The sequence below is a fragment of the Erinaceus europaeus genome, chromosome 20 (assembly GCF_950295315.1).
Source record: "Erinaceus europaeus chromosome 20, mEriEur2.1, whole genome shotgun sequence".
Taxonomy (NCBI): domain Eukaryota; kingdom Metazoa; phylum Chordata; class Mammalia; order Eulipotyphla; family Erinaceidae; genus Erinaceus; species Erinaceus europaeus.
Window position 1 is genome coordinate 4465242 of NC_080181.1, and position 17685 is coordinate 4482926.

General features: G+C 40.6%; 1 protein-coding gene across 3 annotated transcripts in view; it reads left to right on the forward strand.

Annotated features, from left to right (window-relative positions):
* The window catches only part of CNTN5 (contactin 5), a 906057-nt gene that overhangs the window by 853260 nt on the left and 35112 nt on the right, over positions 1-17685 (forward strand). For all 3 annotated transcript variants that reach the window (XM_060179715.1, XM_060179713.1, XM_060179714.1), the window contains 2 exons: positions 6285-6443; positions 7613-7762. In XM_060179715.1, coding sequence (XP_060035698.1) covers positions 6285-6443; positions 7613-7762 — 309 coding nt within the window. The remainder of the gene's footprint in view (positions 1-6284; positions 6444-7612; positions 7763-17685) is intronic.

The window sequence follows — 17685 nt, forward strand, 5'->3', positions numbered from 1 at the left end:
TTACCACAAGGTTTATTGCTGGGGCTCGATGCTAGCACTGTGAATGTACTGCTGCTGGTGGCCATTTTTTCCCTTTTTTTTCTCTCTATTTCATTTGATAGGACAGAGAGAAATTGAGAAGGGAGAGGGAGATAAAGAGGGAGAGAGAAAGACATCTGCAGACCTACATTGCCACTTGTGAAACGTCCCTGCTGGAACCCAGATCCCTGCACAGATCCTTGAGTATAGTCCTAGGTGCGTTTAACTGGGTGCACCACCACCCTGCCAGCTGGATGGTTATTTATTTTTAAGGAAAGCTATGCCTTTATGCATGGTTGTTCTAGTGGGTCTCTGGAAGGCAGCCTTCGTACTGGACGGTTCATTGTAGCTGCTTAATAAAGGCTGCTTCTGGCCTTGGTCTTCAAGTGTACTTCTGGGCATTCATCTTCCATACTAAAGTTGAATCTCCACCTGGCATTAGAAGGCTTTCCTTCAATAAATTACCCTTAGGACTCATTTCTGGTTTTTCAACAAGGCATTGCTTAACCATTATGTGAAGTCTTAGGCTTTGTTTCATGACCCCTGCTTAACAGTAGTTGCTTTCAGGGTTAGATTATGATACATCTTTACTAACAGAACATTAGGTCACAAGCAGATCTGAGAGCTGTCCTGGGTTGACTGGGGACAGACTGAATCCAGACAACACAGATCCTGCTCTGGGTCTTTGTACTGTCAGTTCAGCATTTCTTTCCATGAAGAAGTGAGACTCTGTCCACTGTTCTGAATTATTTATTTTAAAATAAAATATGTATTTTATTTTATTTTTTATTTTTTATTTAAGAAAGGATTAATTAACAAAACCTTAGGGTAGGAGGGGTACAATTCCACACAATTCCCACCACCCAATCTCCATTTCCCACCCAAAACATGTATTTTTTCTTTTGCCTCCAGGGTTATTGCTGGGACTCAGTGCCTACACCATGAATCCATTGCTCCTGGAGGCCATTTTCCCCCTTTTGTTGCCCTTATTGTTATACCCTTGTTGTGGTTATTATTGTTATTGTTGATGTCGTTCATTGTTGGACAGGACAGAGAGAAATGGAGAGAGGAGGGGAAGACAGGTCTGCAGGTGTCAATCTTTCTCTCCCCCTCTCTGTGAAGCAACTCCAGGTGAGGAGCCGGGGGCTCGAACCAGGATCCTTGTGCTGGTCCTTGAGCTTTGCGCCACTTGCATTTGACCCACTGTGCTACTGCCCGACCCCCATAAAATATGTATTTTAACAGTCCTATTTAATAGCACTGTCTGGGGATGAGGGACTTTCCAAATTCCTGCCCATCTGACACTGAATCATAACTGCAAATAAAATGAATGAGCCTTATGCTACATGAGTGGCATCTGTATAACACTCACAACTGCCACAACTTTGTCATGTCAGATAAAGACCTTTATCCCTTACTAAGCTATTTTCAAAGACATCTTGCTTAAATTGGCTGTAAAATCTTTAGAAGGTTTTTAGAAGAGGAAATTTAGTCCCTAGTTATGGGAATATATACATAACAGACCTATAGAGCTGGCCAAATAGCTCACTTGGATAGTGTGCTGATTTGCTGTGTGCACTACTCAGTTTAACTCCTGGGCCCTTCCTCAATGCGAAACCTCCAGAGCTGTGATTTCATTCATGCTCTCTCTTTCTCTTTGCCTGTCTGTCTCATTCTTTCTTAGTAAGTCCTCTTGTAGTGATGAACCCCTGTAGACAACCAAACAAATTTTTTAAAAAGCAAGTCTAAAATAACAAAGGCATCAATTGTGTTCATATTTCTTTACTTCAACCTTAAATACATACGAGAAACTAACTGAAATGAGCGTACAGTGGGAAAGGTCTAAAACATGTCTTCTCTGTAAATAGAAGAATGATATTAATATAATAACCGTAAAACTCATTTTCACTTTTACCATGCCTGCAGATTCTATGTAATTGATCCTAAAAGTAAATCTCAAGTAATTTTAGAATATTTTTACAAAGATAGGTTCATGATAAGTCTTTAAGATTTATATTATAAAGGTCTAGACAAATTGCTTTTCCATGCACTTTACTCTTGTGTTTCTAATACAGTGAACTTTATTATTAAGTGATATGAAGGATGTGTTTTCTTCCATCATGCAGCTGTTCTGTTATGCCCCACTCTGAACTTCACTGAAAATGTTGTTAATTCAAATATTTTTTTTCCATTTAACAGAAACTTTCATATGGAATCTTGCCTTAGGTGATAAATACTTTATTTTGCAACCTTCTTTTATTTGCTGCTCTACACTATCCCACACTCAAAACATAACTCCTGTCATGCCTTCCTCCTACTTTCTTCCTTCTTTCATCTTTCCTTTTTTAAAAATGTTTAATTTATTTTACCTCTTGTTGCCCTTGTTTCTTATTGTCATAGTTATTATTGTTATTGTTGTTGATGTCATAATTGTTAGATAGGACAGAGAGAAATGGAGAGAGGAGGGGAAAAAGGGGAGAGAAAGACACCTGCAGGCCTGCTTCACTGCTTGCAAAGTGACTCCCCTGCAGGTGGGAGTCCGGGGCTCGAACTGGGATCCTTATGCCAGTCCTTGCGCTTCATGCCATGTGCGCTTAACCTGCTGCGCTACCGCCCGACTCCCTCTTTTATCTTTTCTGCAAGTACTCATTGAAGGTCTAGTAATTTGCCAAGTACCATGTTGGATATTTAGGGAAGTGAAAACCATAGAAAAGTAACTGTAATCAGGGTAACAAGTGCTATAATGAGATACAAAAGTACTACCAAAGCATTTGAACATAACATTATCACTACCTGGCATTTTTGTTTAAAAAAAAAAAGTCTCAGCCACTGGATTTTGACACCACTGGGGCTGGAATCTTGTCCTGCCCTACTAATCATTTTACCACTCATGCCTCACCACTCAGTGCAGTGTTTACACATACTGTCTTCTGTACCTAAACTCCATAAATGCCATTAAATGCAAAAAGCTTCAAATAGAACATTACAAAGTGAATGCTTTAAAAACAAATGACAAAATAATTTTTTAAGTAGCTAGCACTTGTTGTTCAGAATGAAAAATCCAAATACTGTTACAGAATTAACTTTAAATCACTTATATTCTGTCCTCCGCTCAGTAACTGCTATGTATACTGCAGTGTATTTCTTTCCAGTCTGTTTCTTTGCATATTTAGCAAGTTACTACTTACACATTTTCATTTATGGATGGTTGTACATTCTTTTTTTTCACGACATTCCTAACATTTCTCATATCATGAAAGTTAAATACTAAGCAGTTAAATGCATGTTTGCTATTTTTTCCTAAGATTTTGTGATCTAAATATGAAATGCTTATTTGGCAATTATTTATATGAGTTTGAAGTTATAAGTAACTAGACAGCAATAGTCACTATGTTGGACACGTAATTCTCTGCTGTCAGTTGCTATTTTGCTAATGACTTTATCTGGGGAAATAGTCACATATAGAAAAATTACTTGGGAATTAGTAATTATGCTATAAATTCCTTTTTTCAGCTGACTTTAAAAAATAAACATCATGGATTATTAATGCTCAGAAAGGCAGTGTATTTTAAGTTATGAAATAGCTATCTTTCTATTATCTCCCACTATGCCTGTCACAGAGGGTGGCTGTTACTAAATGCTATTTGAGAGGGGACAAAACAGAGTGAATGCAGGGAGTCGGGTGGTAGTGCAGCGCAAAGCGCAAGGACCAGAACAAGGATCCTGGTTCGAGCCCCCGGCTCCCCACCTGCAGGGGAGTAGCCTCACAGGCTGTGAAGCCGGTCTGCAGGTGTCTATCTTTCTCTCCACTTCTCTGTCTTCCCTTCCTCTTTTCATTTCTCTCTGTCCTATCCAGCAACAATGACATCAATAATAGCTACAACAATAAAAAACAATAAGGGCAACAAAAGGGAATAAATAAATATTTTTTAAAAAGAGTGAATGCAATGAAATAGTAGAGAAGAGTTAATAGATTAATCGATTAGTAATTACCCCTGTTTAGACACACTAGGAGAATTTCAAGTCTTTTTCATTTCATTTTGGGGGGTCTACTTGCAAATTCCGACGACTCCATGAACACTCTTGAATGAAACTTCTGAAATCTTTTCAGTAACTTGCCATTGCCTCCAAAGCTCAGTGGCTTCCTGGTTTTGCCATTGACAGACAGGCAATGCTATGTTTTAACCCGGGAAGCTCACATATACAGGTCCTTCATTGGCTGAAGCAGGAGTCACTGAGACTCTGTTTCTTGTGTATCTGGTGCTGTGCTGGGAACCGTGGAGTAGCTGGGAAGGGGGAACGTGGTGGCTCACTCCCTTCTTCAGGGAACTCCTCCAAACCATTCTGCACAGAATGGTAGCGTCAGTTCCATCAGACTTCTGTCTCTCACCTGGCTTTCCCCAGAAGCATATCAGGAGACTTGGCTCAGTGATGCTGCCGTGCCTAAGAAGCATGCAGTGCCACCTTGACCATTGTCTTCTGGGCAGTAACAAGTCAACCCAGATGCCAGCTGCCAAATGCTTGTTTCAAATCCATCTCCGGCTCTCCCATAGCACTGTAAAGTGCCTTTCTCTAACGCACACTTTTTCTTGCTGTTCTTCTGTTGAAAGGGCTCCCAAGATTAATAGCCAAAGCAGGATTGCTGTACTCCTCAATACCATAGACAGGTGAAGTCTTATGATCGGGTCTAAGCTCACATCTCAGCTGTGGCATTCTGTAGTGGAGCACTCAGGCAGATGACTTCTTGCTAAGATGGCCTCTGTGATACCCACCACCTCGCGTATTATATAACCCAAGACAAGTCTATTTGTGAAATATTCCAGGTATGAGTATGGCTAAACTCTCTGAGAGCCCATTGTCTCCTGTATGAAGTAGAACTCAGACTGCTTACTTACCTCACATTGATAGAAATAAATGACAAGCCAGTATTTGCGGGATACCGTACATAGGGCCTTAGTGCAGTCCACTGAGGGTGAAGTTCCTGTTAGTGATTCTGTCACTAGAATATGGTGTCATTGAAGCTGCTGCTGCATCTGTTTGTTACTAAGTGACACACTGTGTGTTGGGCTTCTTCCTAAGCACCTGGGGGGCCTGCAGGTGCTTTCTCGTTGGTCCCTGTTCTAATACTGCGAAGGCTTATTGGTCAGAACTCAGAATTTCTTGTTGACTTGAACAACCCTGTTCCCCACTAACTAGTCCTCAGATAAACATGACCACACTCTCAATTGTCCCCTGCTCTTAGATCATAGATTTCCTGTTCACCGGTTTCTACTCTTATATCATCCAGTATAATGTTGACATCTTCAGTGACGTTGCACCAGGTCCCCACCTCATAAACCTGAGCAGACCTTGCTTTACTGCTGGCTCTGGGTCAGCTGCCATTCAAAAGGACACTGTCCAACCAAACCTGGGCTCCAGGTTTATTCTTGACTCCTTGCACTTCACTCTTCTGACCTTTCTTCTTTGCTGTACACTTGTTCCACTTCCGACCCCTTTCCCTCTAGCTCCCAGTACCTTTCTCACCAATTTATCACCTTCATTTGTGGTGGAATTTCTAGTAAGAATATGAGAGTCTTGCTGAATTAAAAGCTTCCTGGCTCTGTCACCTTCTTCCTCCTCCACTCTGTTTAAAAATAAAACTGCTACTTGTTCTTTCAGTCATATTCTGCACGCTTGCCACAGTTCCAACCTGGTGTCACCTTCCTGGTGAGCTAGTTTCTGTCTTTGAAATGGTCTAAACCTTTGTCTTGACTATCTGCTTCTGCTGCTTCTCAGTCTTGATTTAAAAGTTGCTTGCCGCTACCCATCTAAAAGGGTCATATGCCTGGTGAGAAATTCCATTTTTCTCCACTTAGTTGTCCCACTCTTGTTGAAATTCTCTACCAAGTGATCTTTGCTCACTGCCTACAAGTCCTCAGATGGGTTCTTATTTGTGCCTGAGAGCGTCACAGATCTCCCTGCTTCTGCCGTAGCTGATAATGACATTCAGATTCTTGTGTTTGCTTCTATTTCTTCTTTGTCTACAAAGTGAATGCCAATTGTGAGTTGTCTCTAAGCAGCAAATACTAGAAAAAGTCAAACATATCATTAAGTACCCCCCCCAGAAGTCATGACAATTCAGTTGGCATCATTACTCAATATCTCAATATTTTGTAAGGCTTAGCATTTCATTAAGACAATAATTACTATATGGTTTGATGGGATCTCTATTGGAAATAAAAGTTCTCATGCTTGCACTTCACTTTTTTCATTTCCTTTGCCTGTAGGTCCCCCAGGCCCCCCCGGGGTGGTGATTGTGGAGGAAATCACGGAGAACACAGCCACCCTGTCCTGGAGCCCAGCTGCCGACAACCACAGCCCCATCTCCTCCTACAACCTGCAGGCCCGCAGTCCCTTTTCCCTGGGCTGGCAGACAGTGAGAACAGGTGAGTCCCGGGATGCTGAAGCTCCAGGCCAAGTGCAGCAGTCTCCCGGGTGTGTGCAAAGACTCATGGTAGGAACATTTGGGTTCTGGCAGCTTTGTTAGTTGCCATTGTTAGAAATCAACCACTGTCTTGTTTATATAAACTCAAGAACTAAATCTAAGTATAGTAAAAATGTCACTCCAGTGAGAGCTAAGAACTCCACATAGATCACACAAGTTGGAGTTTTTATTCAAATGTAGTTACATGTTATATTATTTTCAAAGGTACAACATAATGATTTGACACTTGAAAAATAATCACCATAGTAAGTCTAGTAAACATCACCTGCTATAATTACAAACTTTCTTTCTTGAGGTAAGAACATTTAATAGAGAATCTCTTTTAAGAAAATAGCATTCTTTCCAACATTCAGTACAGTGCAGCTACCTGTAGTCACTGTGCTCTACATATTGCCCACTGCTTATTTCACAGCTGGAAGCACGAAGCTTTTACACTGAAGTTTTCAATTAAAGAGAGAGAGTCTTGATCTGCTGTTTCAAACTGTCATGGGGCCAGGTACATTTACTAAAATAGGATGCAGCCAACTGCTTAAACATTTTTCTCACTAAATTCTGGAGCTCATCAGGTAGAGTGTTGCCTTGCCCAGGTTTGAGCCTTTATATCACTATGGAACTGGAAGAACTCTGATGCTGTGGATAGACACTGCCTGCCTCTCTATCTCTCTCTTTTTCTCTCTTCCTCTCTTCCTGAGTGAAAATCAGCCTGGAACTAGTGAAATCAATTGTGTATAAAACCCTGCCCACACATACAGGCACACACACACACATACTCCCCCACACACACCACACACACACACACACACACACACACCCTCTCCCTTTCTTTCTCTCTCTCTCTCCCTTCCCTCTCGAGCTCTGTTTGGTTTCTTCAAAAGGTATTTGCATCGTAGATACAGCAAGTCTATGTATAGGGATGAAGAATTCAAATTGACTAGGACAATCTGGCATGTGCAGGTGCTGCCCTCCTAAATATTGACTGTCATCATTCTGATGACCAGAGGTGAGATGGTGGCCATATGAAGTTAGCACCTGCCCATGGTGCTCCTTGGCTGGCATTTGTAACTGTGCTATAGTCCTGCTGGTGACCTGAAATCTCCTTCCTCTCTGTAGTACCAGAAACCATCACAGGAGACATGGAGTCAGCCATGGCAGTGGACCTGAACCCCTGGGTGGAATATGAATTCAGAGTTGTAGCCACCAACCCAATTGGGACTGGAGATCCCAGCACCCCATCTCGCCTGATCCGAACAAATGAAGCAGGTGAGAACGTAGGGAGCTGGGCACGCCTGGGAGCACTGGGATGCAAGCTGAATTAACTGTGATTGCTGGTCATAGGGTGATTTCTCCTGATTCATTTACCAAAACCTATCCTATTGGTCTGCTTCTAATGCTGCTTCTAAGACCCCTTCTGTTTTGATCATCACATTAGGTTCCCCTGCATTGCTTAACGCTGTGGTCTATTTACATGATCATTGTTTTGTTTGAGACCCGCACTGGTTTCATCCCACTGGTTCCCGCTCTTTTTCCACTCCGCCCCTCTCCTAGTCACAGCCTGTCTTCCACCATTTAATCCCCACAGGTTTGTGAGCGTTTTTCCCTTCTCCCCACCCCCATTCTACGCACATCCTCTCTGACCTGACACTTCCGCCTCAGGAGACATAAAGGACAGGATTTTCTAATGAAGAGAGATTAGATAGATTGCACTGCATCCCCGCTCATCAATAAAGATTGAACTGCATTCCCAGCTCAGACATGAGTCCCTGGTCATCTCTCTCCCGCCCACAAAGCTAGCCCAGCAGTATCCCATTTTCTTTGTTTCCAGATCATTTTATCCATTTTCCGCAAAATGTAAGGTCTAAATGCTTTGCTTTCCTGCCAGCCCTTGCATCTTCAACAACCAGATGAACTTTGTTTATTTTTCTTATTATATACACATTAAATTAGCAAGTCTCAACCCCAGAGCTGCTATAGTGACAGCGGTTAACGCATAACTATAGTGCACTTCCTCAGAACTCAGTATGGCATCCTTCACCTCTAACCCTTTATGGTAGGGATCACAGTTGGCAAAGACATGCATAGCCTTAACTTGACTTACTGTTTTCCAGAAGTCTGTGGGCAAAGCAAGTACCCATGAACATTTTGACTTAGAAAACATAGCATTCTTTGGTTAGAATGAAGTGTTTCTTACAAAATGTTCTAAATACTCAGTAAGGTGAATTAATAATTGTGTTTAAAAATAAATACTAAGATACATTGCTTATCAACTGTAAGGAGCAGCATAAAGAAATGTTAATTTTTAAATCTTTGATTTCTTTGGGCATAATGTTACTGAGATTTATCCTTCATGTACCTGTAAATCTGGATGTGAAAAAACAGATCCTAGACAGTACTAATTTCAGGCAAACACAGAGGCTAGTAACAGTGAGAAAAATCCAAGAAAAAAGAGAAATGAGCAGACATTGATTACATATAAAGGAGAAGAAAACCAAATTGTAGTCCTTGCATTCAGTGCTACACAGATCTCAGTAATCACTGAGAGAATTTTGTCTTCCATGTTCAGTGTTCTGTCTTCTGCACCTCAGTTTCTGCCACTGATGTTTCATGTGTCTTATTGAAAGATTCTAAGGGAATGTTTTTATTTTCTTTGTTCCTACCCATATGAGTACCTCACTCAGAGACACACATGTGCATAAAAAAAAAAAAACCAAGAGTAAGACTATTAACAGAGTTCATTTTTTCCGTAAAACATACTAGAGCTGGTTTAAATCCCCAGTGGTCAACTTATTGCAATAGGTGTAAGTAGCCACTCAAGATATCATCATTACTCTCATATAAATGTTAACCAATCAAGAAAGAGATCTGTCTGCCTAAATATGTTGAAAATATTAATTCACAGAAAATTCAACTTTTCTGCTTTTGTAGGATTGGGGGCCCCTTTTCTGCTGCATTTTTCAATAGTGTGAATTGTAACTTGGAACATTAATTGCCTGGTTGGATTTTCATGCATTCATAAAATCAGCATGCTTTCACTGGGTCCAGGTGTTCACTAATTAAGAGCGTACCAGGCTAGTGGATCCTCAGTTTGTATACTCACTGCAGACACTGAAAGAACTGCCAGGAGTAATACTTGAGCTCACATATTTCTGCCTACTTCAGAGGCCCTTTCCAAATACGCATTTCGAAAATAAATAATTTTGGGGGGATGAATAATCCTTTCAGACTTTTTATTATTTAAATCTCTTCTTTCCACTAAAAGGCATTTTATCAAAGCACTTTTCAAACTAAATAGTATTTAGATTTTGAAAGATTTCTTCCTCACCTATTTCTGCAGCTACCTCAGTCATAGAGCTCCTTTCTTTTCGTGTTATTGTGAGTTGTGTATATATGGCCATTAAAATCTTAGAGGAGAAGAGAACAGTGTGAACCATGTAGGAAATACTCTTCTCTGAAAGTGAGTTGAGGAAGACATGTGCTGTCTCTTTGTGTGTCCTCGGGATAACATCCTAATGGTGTTGAAGTGTTGGATTTTGTGCCTGTTCTTTCAGGCAGCACCAATTAAAAGGGTCGCCTGTGTTCTGAGACATCCTTGCAAGTGATGTGCTCCTCTTCTACTGAGTATTTGTTCTGTATTTTGAAAGGGAATTCTGTTGTAATGAACCGTGTCAACACTGAAAAGCAGCAGAGCTGCTTGGAAGAGAAAAGTCCTGACATTCAGATGTTGAATCAAAAGTTTTATGTCCCTTTAAACTCTTGTATCTGCTAAATCCCAAAGTAGATCCAGTCAAGCATTTGTACTGCACAACTTCTTTCTTTGCCACATACCAAAAAAATAAATAAATAAATAGTTAATTTTTCTCAATTTTCCCCAGGTTAGATTTTGAATTTTCCTCTAGGACATATTTTGAATTTTTTAATCCTCAAAACATGCTCAGTGGTTGGTAAAGATAAATACGTCTCTCTAGGTAGTTATTAGGAAGTAAAAATACAAATATAGAAAGATGCTATATCTGTCGATGTGGGTATCTGCTGTTATTTAATTGTCACTGGAACTTGAGCTTTCCAGGCCAGTGTTTTTCTGATAGAGACAAAAAGAGAGACAGGGAGTGAGGGAAGGTGGGACACCACAGCACCAAAGCCCCCCTCCCCACCAGGGCCACATGGCAGAGCAGCCATCCTCCTAGGGGAGTCCTCCTTCCAACCCTCAAAATGTCTATTTTTCTTTTTACTTTAGTTACATTTGTGTATTATACAAATTTTAGACAGGTGATGACAGACAGACAGACAGCCCTGTGTTTGAATTTAGACCGAGGTTGTCATAAAGACCCTAACCCTATGTACATTTCAATAGAGTGATAGTAGTTCTTCTTTGTCACTGAGAGAGATGACACTGGGTGAGTAGCATTTTCACAAGTGAATATGAAACATGTATTACAGAAAAAATGTAGATGCATATAGAATCACGGTGGTTCTTTCAATTAAATCTCAACCTGTAAATCGCATATTTACAGTGCTAGTACTCAAAGTAAAACTGAAAGGAGAAAAGATATAGTTAATTCCGTAACTTTGTGATTTAGGAAGTTTTGGTCTTTGTAGTATATGATTTTTAGCATAGAAGTTTTTGGTACAAGTCTCGATATCACATTTTTCTTATTTCAGGCTATGTTAAGCTTATATATAGTATGCATGCATATAGATATATAAAATGTTTTATGCAGATATGATTTCATATAAAGTTTATTTCTACCTGGACTTAAGGGTTTGAAAACTGAAGATACACTAACCTGTTAATTTTCCTCTGTCAGTTAGCAGCAGTGACTATAAGTAGATATGTGTTTTGTAGGTGGCTGTAGAAACGCAGGATGGGAGTGGGGGGGTTTCAACATCTAGTTAGGTCTTTGTGAGAACAGGGCCAGCCCTTCAAGTTCTGAAGCTCAGCAGCATGGAGCCAGAATGGAAGTAGTGAGCTCCTGTCATCTGGGCGAGTCACTTCGCTCCTCTTCACTGAGCTTGAGGGGGAGGAGTACTCCCGTAGCTTGTATTGACAACGGTGGAGTGGATGCCACTGCACATCCAGCTACTAGGCTGACAGCCTTCTGCAAGACATGCCTTATGCTGAAGCCAAGAGGGTACAGAGAAAGTATTTCTCTGTTGGGAAGTCGTGTGGTGTCTTCTAGCCAACTCCATTTAGTAGCACAGGCTGCTTGTGACTCACCCCAAGTCCAGAGAAGACTCAAGAAATGATAGACCATTTCTTGGTTCATATTTATTCTTTCACAGTCCTTGTCTGAGATAATCCAAAAGAAATTTCAGAGTTCAAAAGCTACAGAAAGAACACCCTGTGATACTATTGCAATATGAGATGGGGCTAAATTAGTTTTCTCTGGGGGGATGTGATTGCCTTAGAAATGCCATTTAATGGGGCTTTGAAGGTCAGACCAGTACTCAGGCAGAATTATTTATAGGAGCAATTAGAAAATATAAAGTTGTCAGGCATTGGTATGTGCAGGAAAAACGGACATGATTGTAAGGCTTTTAAAGGTCTCTCCAATCTGTTCCTAAGAAAATATCACATTAAAAAAATCTAATGCATCCAGCCGAAATAATTGAAGAAATCTAAAAGAAAATACTATTAAGTGAACATCATAGCTTTCCTCAGCCCAATAATTTAATTATATTTAACAAAATAAATGGTCTCATAATACTGAGAAGGCTAAAATCATAATAAGCAGAAGACCTTTTAAGACCAAGTGTCAATAACTAGGAAAGAAGATGACAGTATGGCATATAGAACAGTGTTTTGAAATCTTGAAGAACTTTGGTCCAGGCTAGTCTTGTTGGCAAAATATACTTAAGAAATAGGTCTTCAGTTTCAGAGTCACTTTGCAAGCAGAGATGGTAATTCTAACAGTTGCCTTTCTAAGAGAAATATGTCTAATGTTTAGGAATATTCTTTTCAATAAGTAGACAAGCAATAAAGGAGCAATGAAAGTTTTGTGCATAGCAGATAAAGGCCAATGAGTGGCTGTCCAACAGGAGTGAATATGAGTAAACTCAAGATTTTTTCTATTCTTTCTAGTCCCCATGACTCGACTAATCAGACATCATCAAACATGGTGCAGTTCTATGCTAAGAGCTTGACCTCCATGATAAATTTCCTTTAAAGTAATGGGTACCTGTGTAATTCTCCGATAAGAATAAGAAAATAGAATTAGAGAGTTTTAAAGCCTTGTATAAGGTCACCTGGTAATCAGCTTTCAAAAAAAGGTATTCTAAACCTGATGGTACTGCCAAGATGCCTCCCAAGTAGTTTTATTTCTCTCCTCACTCCCCTCCTCTACTTTATCCTACTGACAAAAATAAAAGCATTATATGAATGCTCAGGAAACACCACTGAGATCTATTTGCATATATATATTGGAAACTCTTTAAGCTCCACAAAGAAAAAAAAGTACGGTCAGTTAAAGTAATTATGTGCTACATCATGTCAAGTAAAGTGAGAGCTCGGTGTAAATATACCAAGCAGAATGCACCGTGTCACCATACGCAAGGACCCAGGTTCAAAGACTCAGTCACCACCTACAAAGGGAAGGCTTCACACATGGTGGGATAGTGTTGCAACTGTCTCTTCTTCTGTCTGTCTTTTTTGACTTCTCTCTTCTGTCTCTTGCACTCTTAAAAAAAAAAAAACCTACTGGGAATGGTGGAGTGGCGCTGACACTAAGCTCTAGCAATAACTCTGGTGGCAAAAAAAAAAAAAGTAGGAAAACTGATTTCAAAATTCCCTTTGTGATTCCCACCTTTGCTGCATGACAACCACACTTGCTTCTCGTTCTTTCCCTCCTCTTTCCAAACTCTAGTCATTGAATTATCACTAAGCCCCACAATTCCATGGCCTTTCCCAGCTCTCCAACAAAACTGTAGTATTTAATGAGCCATAGAAACATCTACTACAATAGATACTGAGATTTTTCAAACCAAAAGAGATTGCTAAGTGATTTCATCCTGTCTTCTTTTGTTTAGTTGAACATTAATTAAAGCCTATGTTACTATGATTGACTTTGTTAGAACTATTTGCACTCAGAAATTCTGAGTTCTTTGACACTCATAACATTCTAAAACTATATTTTAGTCACTCTGAGTATTTATAAAATATTTTCTTTCAGTGTATAAAGTGAAAAGTTCTAATAGTCTTCGTTGTAACATGCCAGACAGAGTAATAGAACAGCCAGCCATTTGGAGCTTAGGAGAAAAGGCATTAACTACATTATCTGTTCATGGAAGAACATTGTTCAGAAAGAAATTCAGAAAAATTAGAGTTACCCTGTTAGCCATGCATGTAAACTTCATTCTATAAACTAATGATCTCGTGACATTTATCAGTAGCTAACTGAAGGAGGAAAGCGTGAAGCTACATAATTTTAAATCAGGGCTTCAAAATTATGTTTGGTTTTTAAGCAAATAGTCTATCATTTCTTTGCTCCATGAAATCATTTGTTAGATGTTTGGTTATATCACTTTTATGATTTCAACAGAAATTATAGAACTTTACACCAGAAGGCTCAGAAAAATTAAGTCAGCTCCCTACATATCATGACTATGTTGCTGTGTAAGTGAAAAGATATCATTAAAATCAATGAACTCCATAGTATTGACTGCAGCAGTAATAAGTATGTGACACCAACTTGAAAAGAAAATGAATGAGCTTGGGTTCCACTGATCCTGTACATGAAATTGGGAAACTTAAGTCAGTTAGAATAAATTATATTGTAATCCTACAATAGACAATGCTTGTGTTACTGTTACTAAAGCCTGAATTGTTTTATTTATTTATTTATTTATTTATTTATTTATTTATTTATTTATTTATTTTTGCCTCCAGAGTTATTGCCGGGACTTGGTGTCTGCACCACACATCCACTGCTCCTGGAGACCATGTTTCCCCTTTTGTTGCCCTTATAGTTTTATCATTGTTGTGGTTATTATTGTTGTTGTTGCTGCTGTTGTTGGACAGGACAGAGAGGAGGGGAGACAGAAAAGGGGAGAGAAAGACAGACACCTGCAGACCTGCTCCACCACCTGCGAAGCAACTCCCCTGCAGGTGGGGAGCCGGGGGCTCGAACCGGGATCCTGACGCCGATCTTTGCGTTTCACACTGAATTTTCTTTTATAGTGCTTTCCTTCCTGCTTTTCTTGAGAAACAATTGACATTTAACATGAACTTACTTTAAAGTGTACAGCATAGTGATTGTAAATACAGGCATGCTTTTATTTTTTTGCCTCCAGGGTTAATGTTTGGGTTTCAGTGTCAGTACTACTAATCCACTGCTCCTGGTGGACATTTATTCCATTTTATTGGATAGGACAGAGAGAAATTGAGGGAGTCGGGCTGTAGCGCAGCGGGTTAAGCGCAGGTGGCGCAAAGCACAAGGACCGGCATAAGGATCCTGGTTCGAACCCGGCTCCCCACCTGCAGGGGAGTCGCTTCACAGGCGGTGAAGCAGGTCTGCAGGTGTCTGTCTTTCTCTCCTTCCTCCTCTCTGTCTTCCCCTCCTCTCTCCATTTCTCTCTGTCCTATCCAACAACAACAACAACAATAACTACAACAATAAAAAAAAACAAGGGCAACAAAAGGGAATAAATAAATAAAATAACTATTTAAAAAAAAGGACAGAGAGAAATTGAGAGAGGAAGAGGAGATAGAGAGGGAAAGAAAAAGATAAACACCTGTGGACCTGCTTCACCACTTGTAAGGTGTCCCTCCTGCAGGTGGGGAGCTGAGGACTCAAACCTGAATCCTTTCGGGGGGGTCTTGCATGTCACCTATCCGTGCTTAACTGGGTGTGCCACTGCCCCGCCTCCCAGGCATACCTTTTTGTGTTGCACTTTATAAAGTTGCATTTTTACATACTGAAGATTTGCCACAGCCTCCAGTGTACCTCTATGTACCTATTTTTCCAACAGCATGTTCTTACTTCATTTTGTGTGCCATATTTTGATAATTCTTATAGTATTTCAGGTATTTTTATTATCATCCTATTTGGTTTTTGTGTTCAGGTTTGTTGCTGGGACTTAACTTAGTGCCAGCCCTATGAACCCACTGCTCCTGGTGGTCCTTTTTTTTTTTTCCCTTCCTTTCTTTCTTTCTTTCTTTCTTTCTTTCTTTCTTTCTTTCTTTCTTTTTGTTTCCTTCTATTTTACTGGATAAGGCAGAGGGAAGGGTGATAGGGATAGAAATACAGACACCTGCAGACCTGCTTCACTGCTTATAAAGCATCCCCACTGTAGGTAGGGAGTTGGGGCTCAAACCTGGTCCTTGCTTGTATTCTTCCACATAGTATCATGTGTGCTTAGCTTAACTGTGTTTTTTGTGAACCTTGGTGTCAGTGTGCACCCATAAAAGATGGAGAACTTAACTGATAAATGTAGTGCTCTCTGACTGGCCCATAACGAGAAATCCCCGACTTTGCTCCCTCTCCTCAAGACCCACCATCCCTGAGTCGTAACAGTACTGCAGTCAGACTGTTAGTAACCCTGCAGTGGTTTCTAAATGGCAAGCAAAGGAAAGACTGACCCACATGGATTCAGAGTGCTGGCACCGAGTCCCGGTGATAACCCTGCTGGCAGAGAGATCGAGACCCCTGAAACCGTAAGCTTTATGTTCCGTCTACTGTCTGTGTTCCACATGGAACAACAAAGTCCAGTGACAGCACATCTGTTCACAGCAAGTTCTGCTGGGTATTTTAAGATTGCTGTTAACACCACTGCACAGGCAGTGGTGCACCAGATAGAGTACACATGGTACTGTGCTCAAGGACCCAGGTTCAGGCTTCTGGTCTGCACCTGCAGGGGAGAAGCTTCTTAGGCCATGAAGCAGTGCTGCTCAGGTGTTAGTCTTTCCCCCTCTCTACCTGCCTCCCTTTCTACCCTCTCAATTTCTCTCTGTCTCTCAAAATACAGAAAAAAAAGATTTTAAAAAAACAAAACAAAACATTGATCAGTTAAAAAAATTCTTTCTCAAAACCTTCCTGCTCACTGAGAGGGCCCCTTCTCCTGCGCTCTGATGTAGGTGCTCATGGAGATGGGCACAGTACTCATGCTGCTGGCACAGCACCCATTCAACAGCCTGTGGATAGGAGGGTTATGTCCACTGCCAGGTCTTATTATTTTAAGGAGTCATTTCCTAAGGCTACAGCTATGGTGACTTCCATCTATGGTGACTTCCATGGTGCATTTGGGAAAGCCAGTTGAAACCCTCTGGAAAGGAGTCACCATTCTAGTGGCCATTTAGAACATTTGAGATCCTATTGAGAAAAGTCAAACTATTAACATGAATATAAGTTTGAAAGACATTTTCCTCAGCTGCCATGGATGACTTTCAAGGGTTCAAGACTTCAGTGGAAGTACTCACTGCAGTACCAATAGCACCAGTAGTACCAAGAGCACGTGGACAGTGGCACACCCAGCTGCACACACATATTACCTACTGCACAAGGACCTGGGTTCAAATCCCCATCCCCATCTGGAGGAAGTTTTGTGACCAGTTTATCAGTGCTGCAGGTGCCTCTCCTCTCTGTCTCTTTCTCCTTCTATCTCTCTTTCTAACTGTCAAGACAAAGAAGGGACAAATAGTCATGGGGAGTTATTGAGTTATCTTGCAGGCACTAAACTGTTGACAAGTCAGATGGCAAAAAAAAGAAAAAAGAAAAAGAGAAAATAGCAAGAGGACTAGAAATGCAGCTTGAAGATGTAACAGAATTGCTACAATCTTGTGATAAAACTTAAACTAACAGGAGTTGCTTCTTACAGATGAACAAAGGAAGTGATTCCTTGAGATGAAATCTGGTAAAATTGCTGAGATCATTATTGAAATGACAAAGGATTGAGAATATTAGCTAAACTCAACTGATGAATCAGCAGAGGGTTTGAGAGGACTGGATCCTGCCTAGAAGCTATACCTTAAAGAGGCCTTGCATGCTATCGAGTAATCTTTCCTGAAACAGTCAGTTGAAACAACAGACTTCATTGTCTTATTTTTGAAACTTACCCTACCAACCCTTAGCCACCTTCAATATCAAGGCAAGACTCTCCACCAGCAAAAGCAGTTTTGTCTTTCTGAAGGCGCAGGTGGGCAGGCGGGCAGGTGGTGGTTAGCTTTTCCCAGCAAGGAAGTCTGAGATGAATGT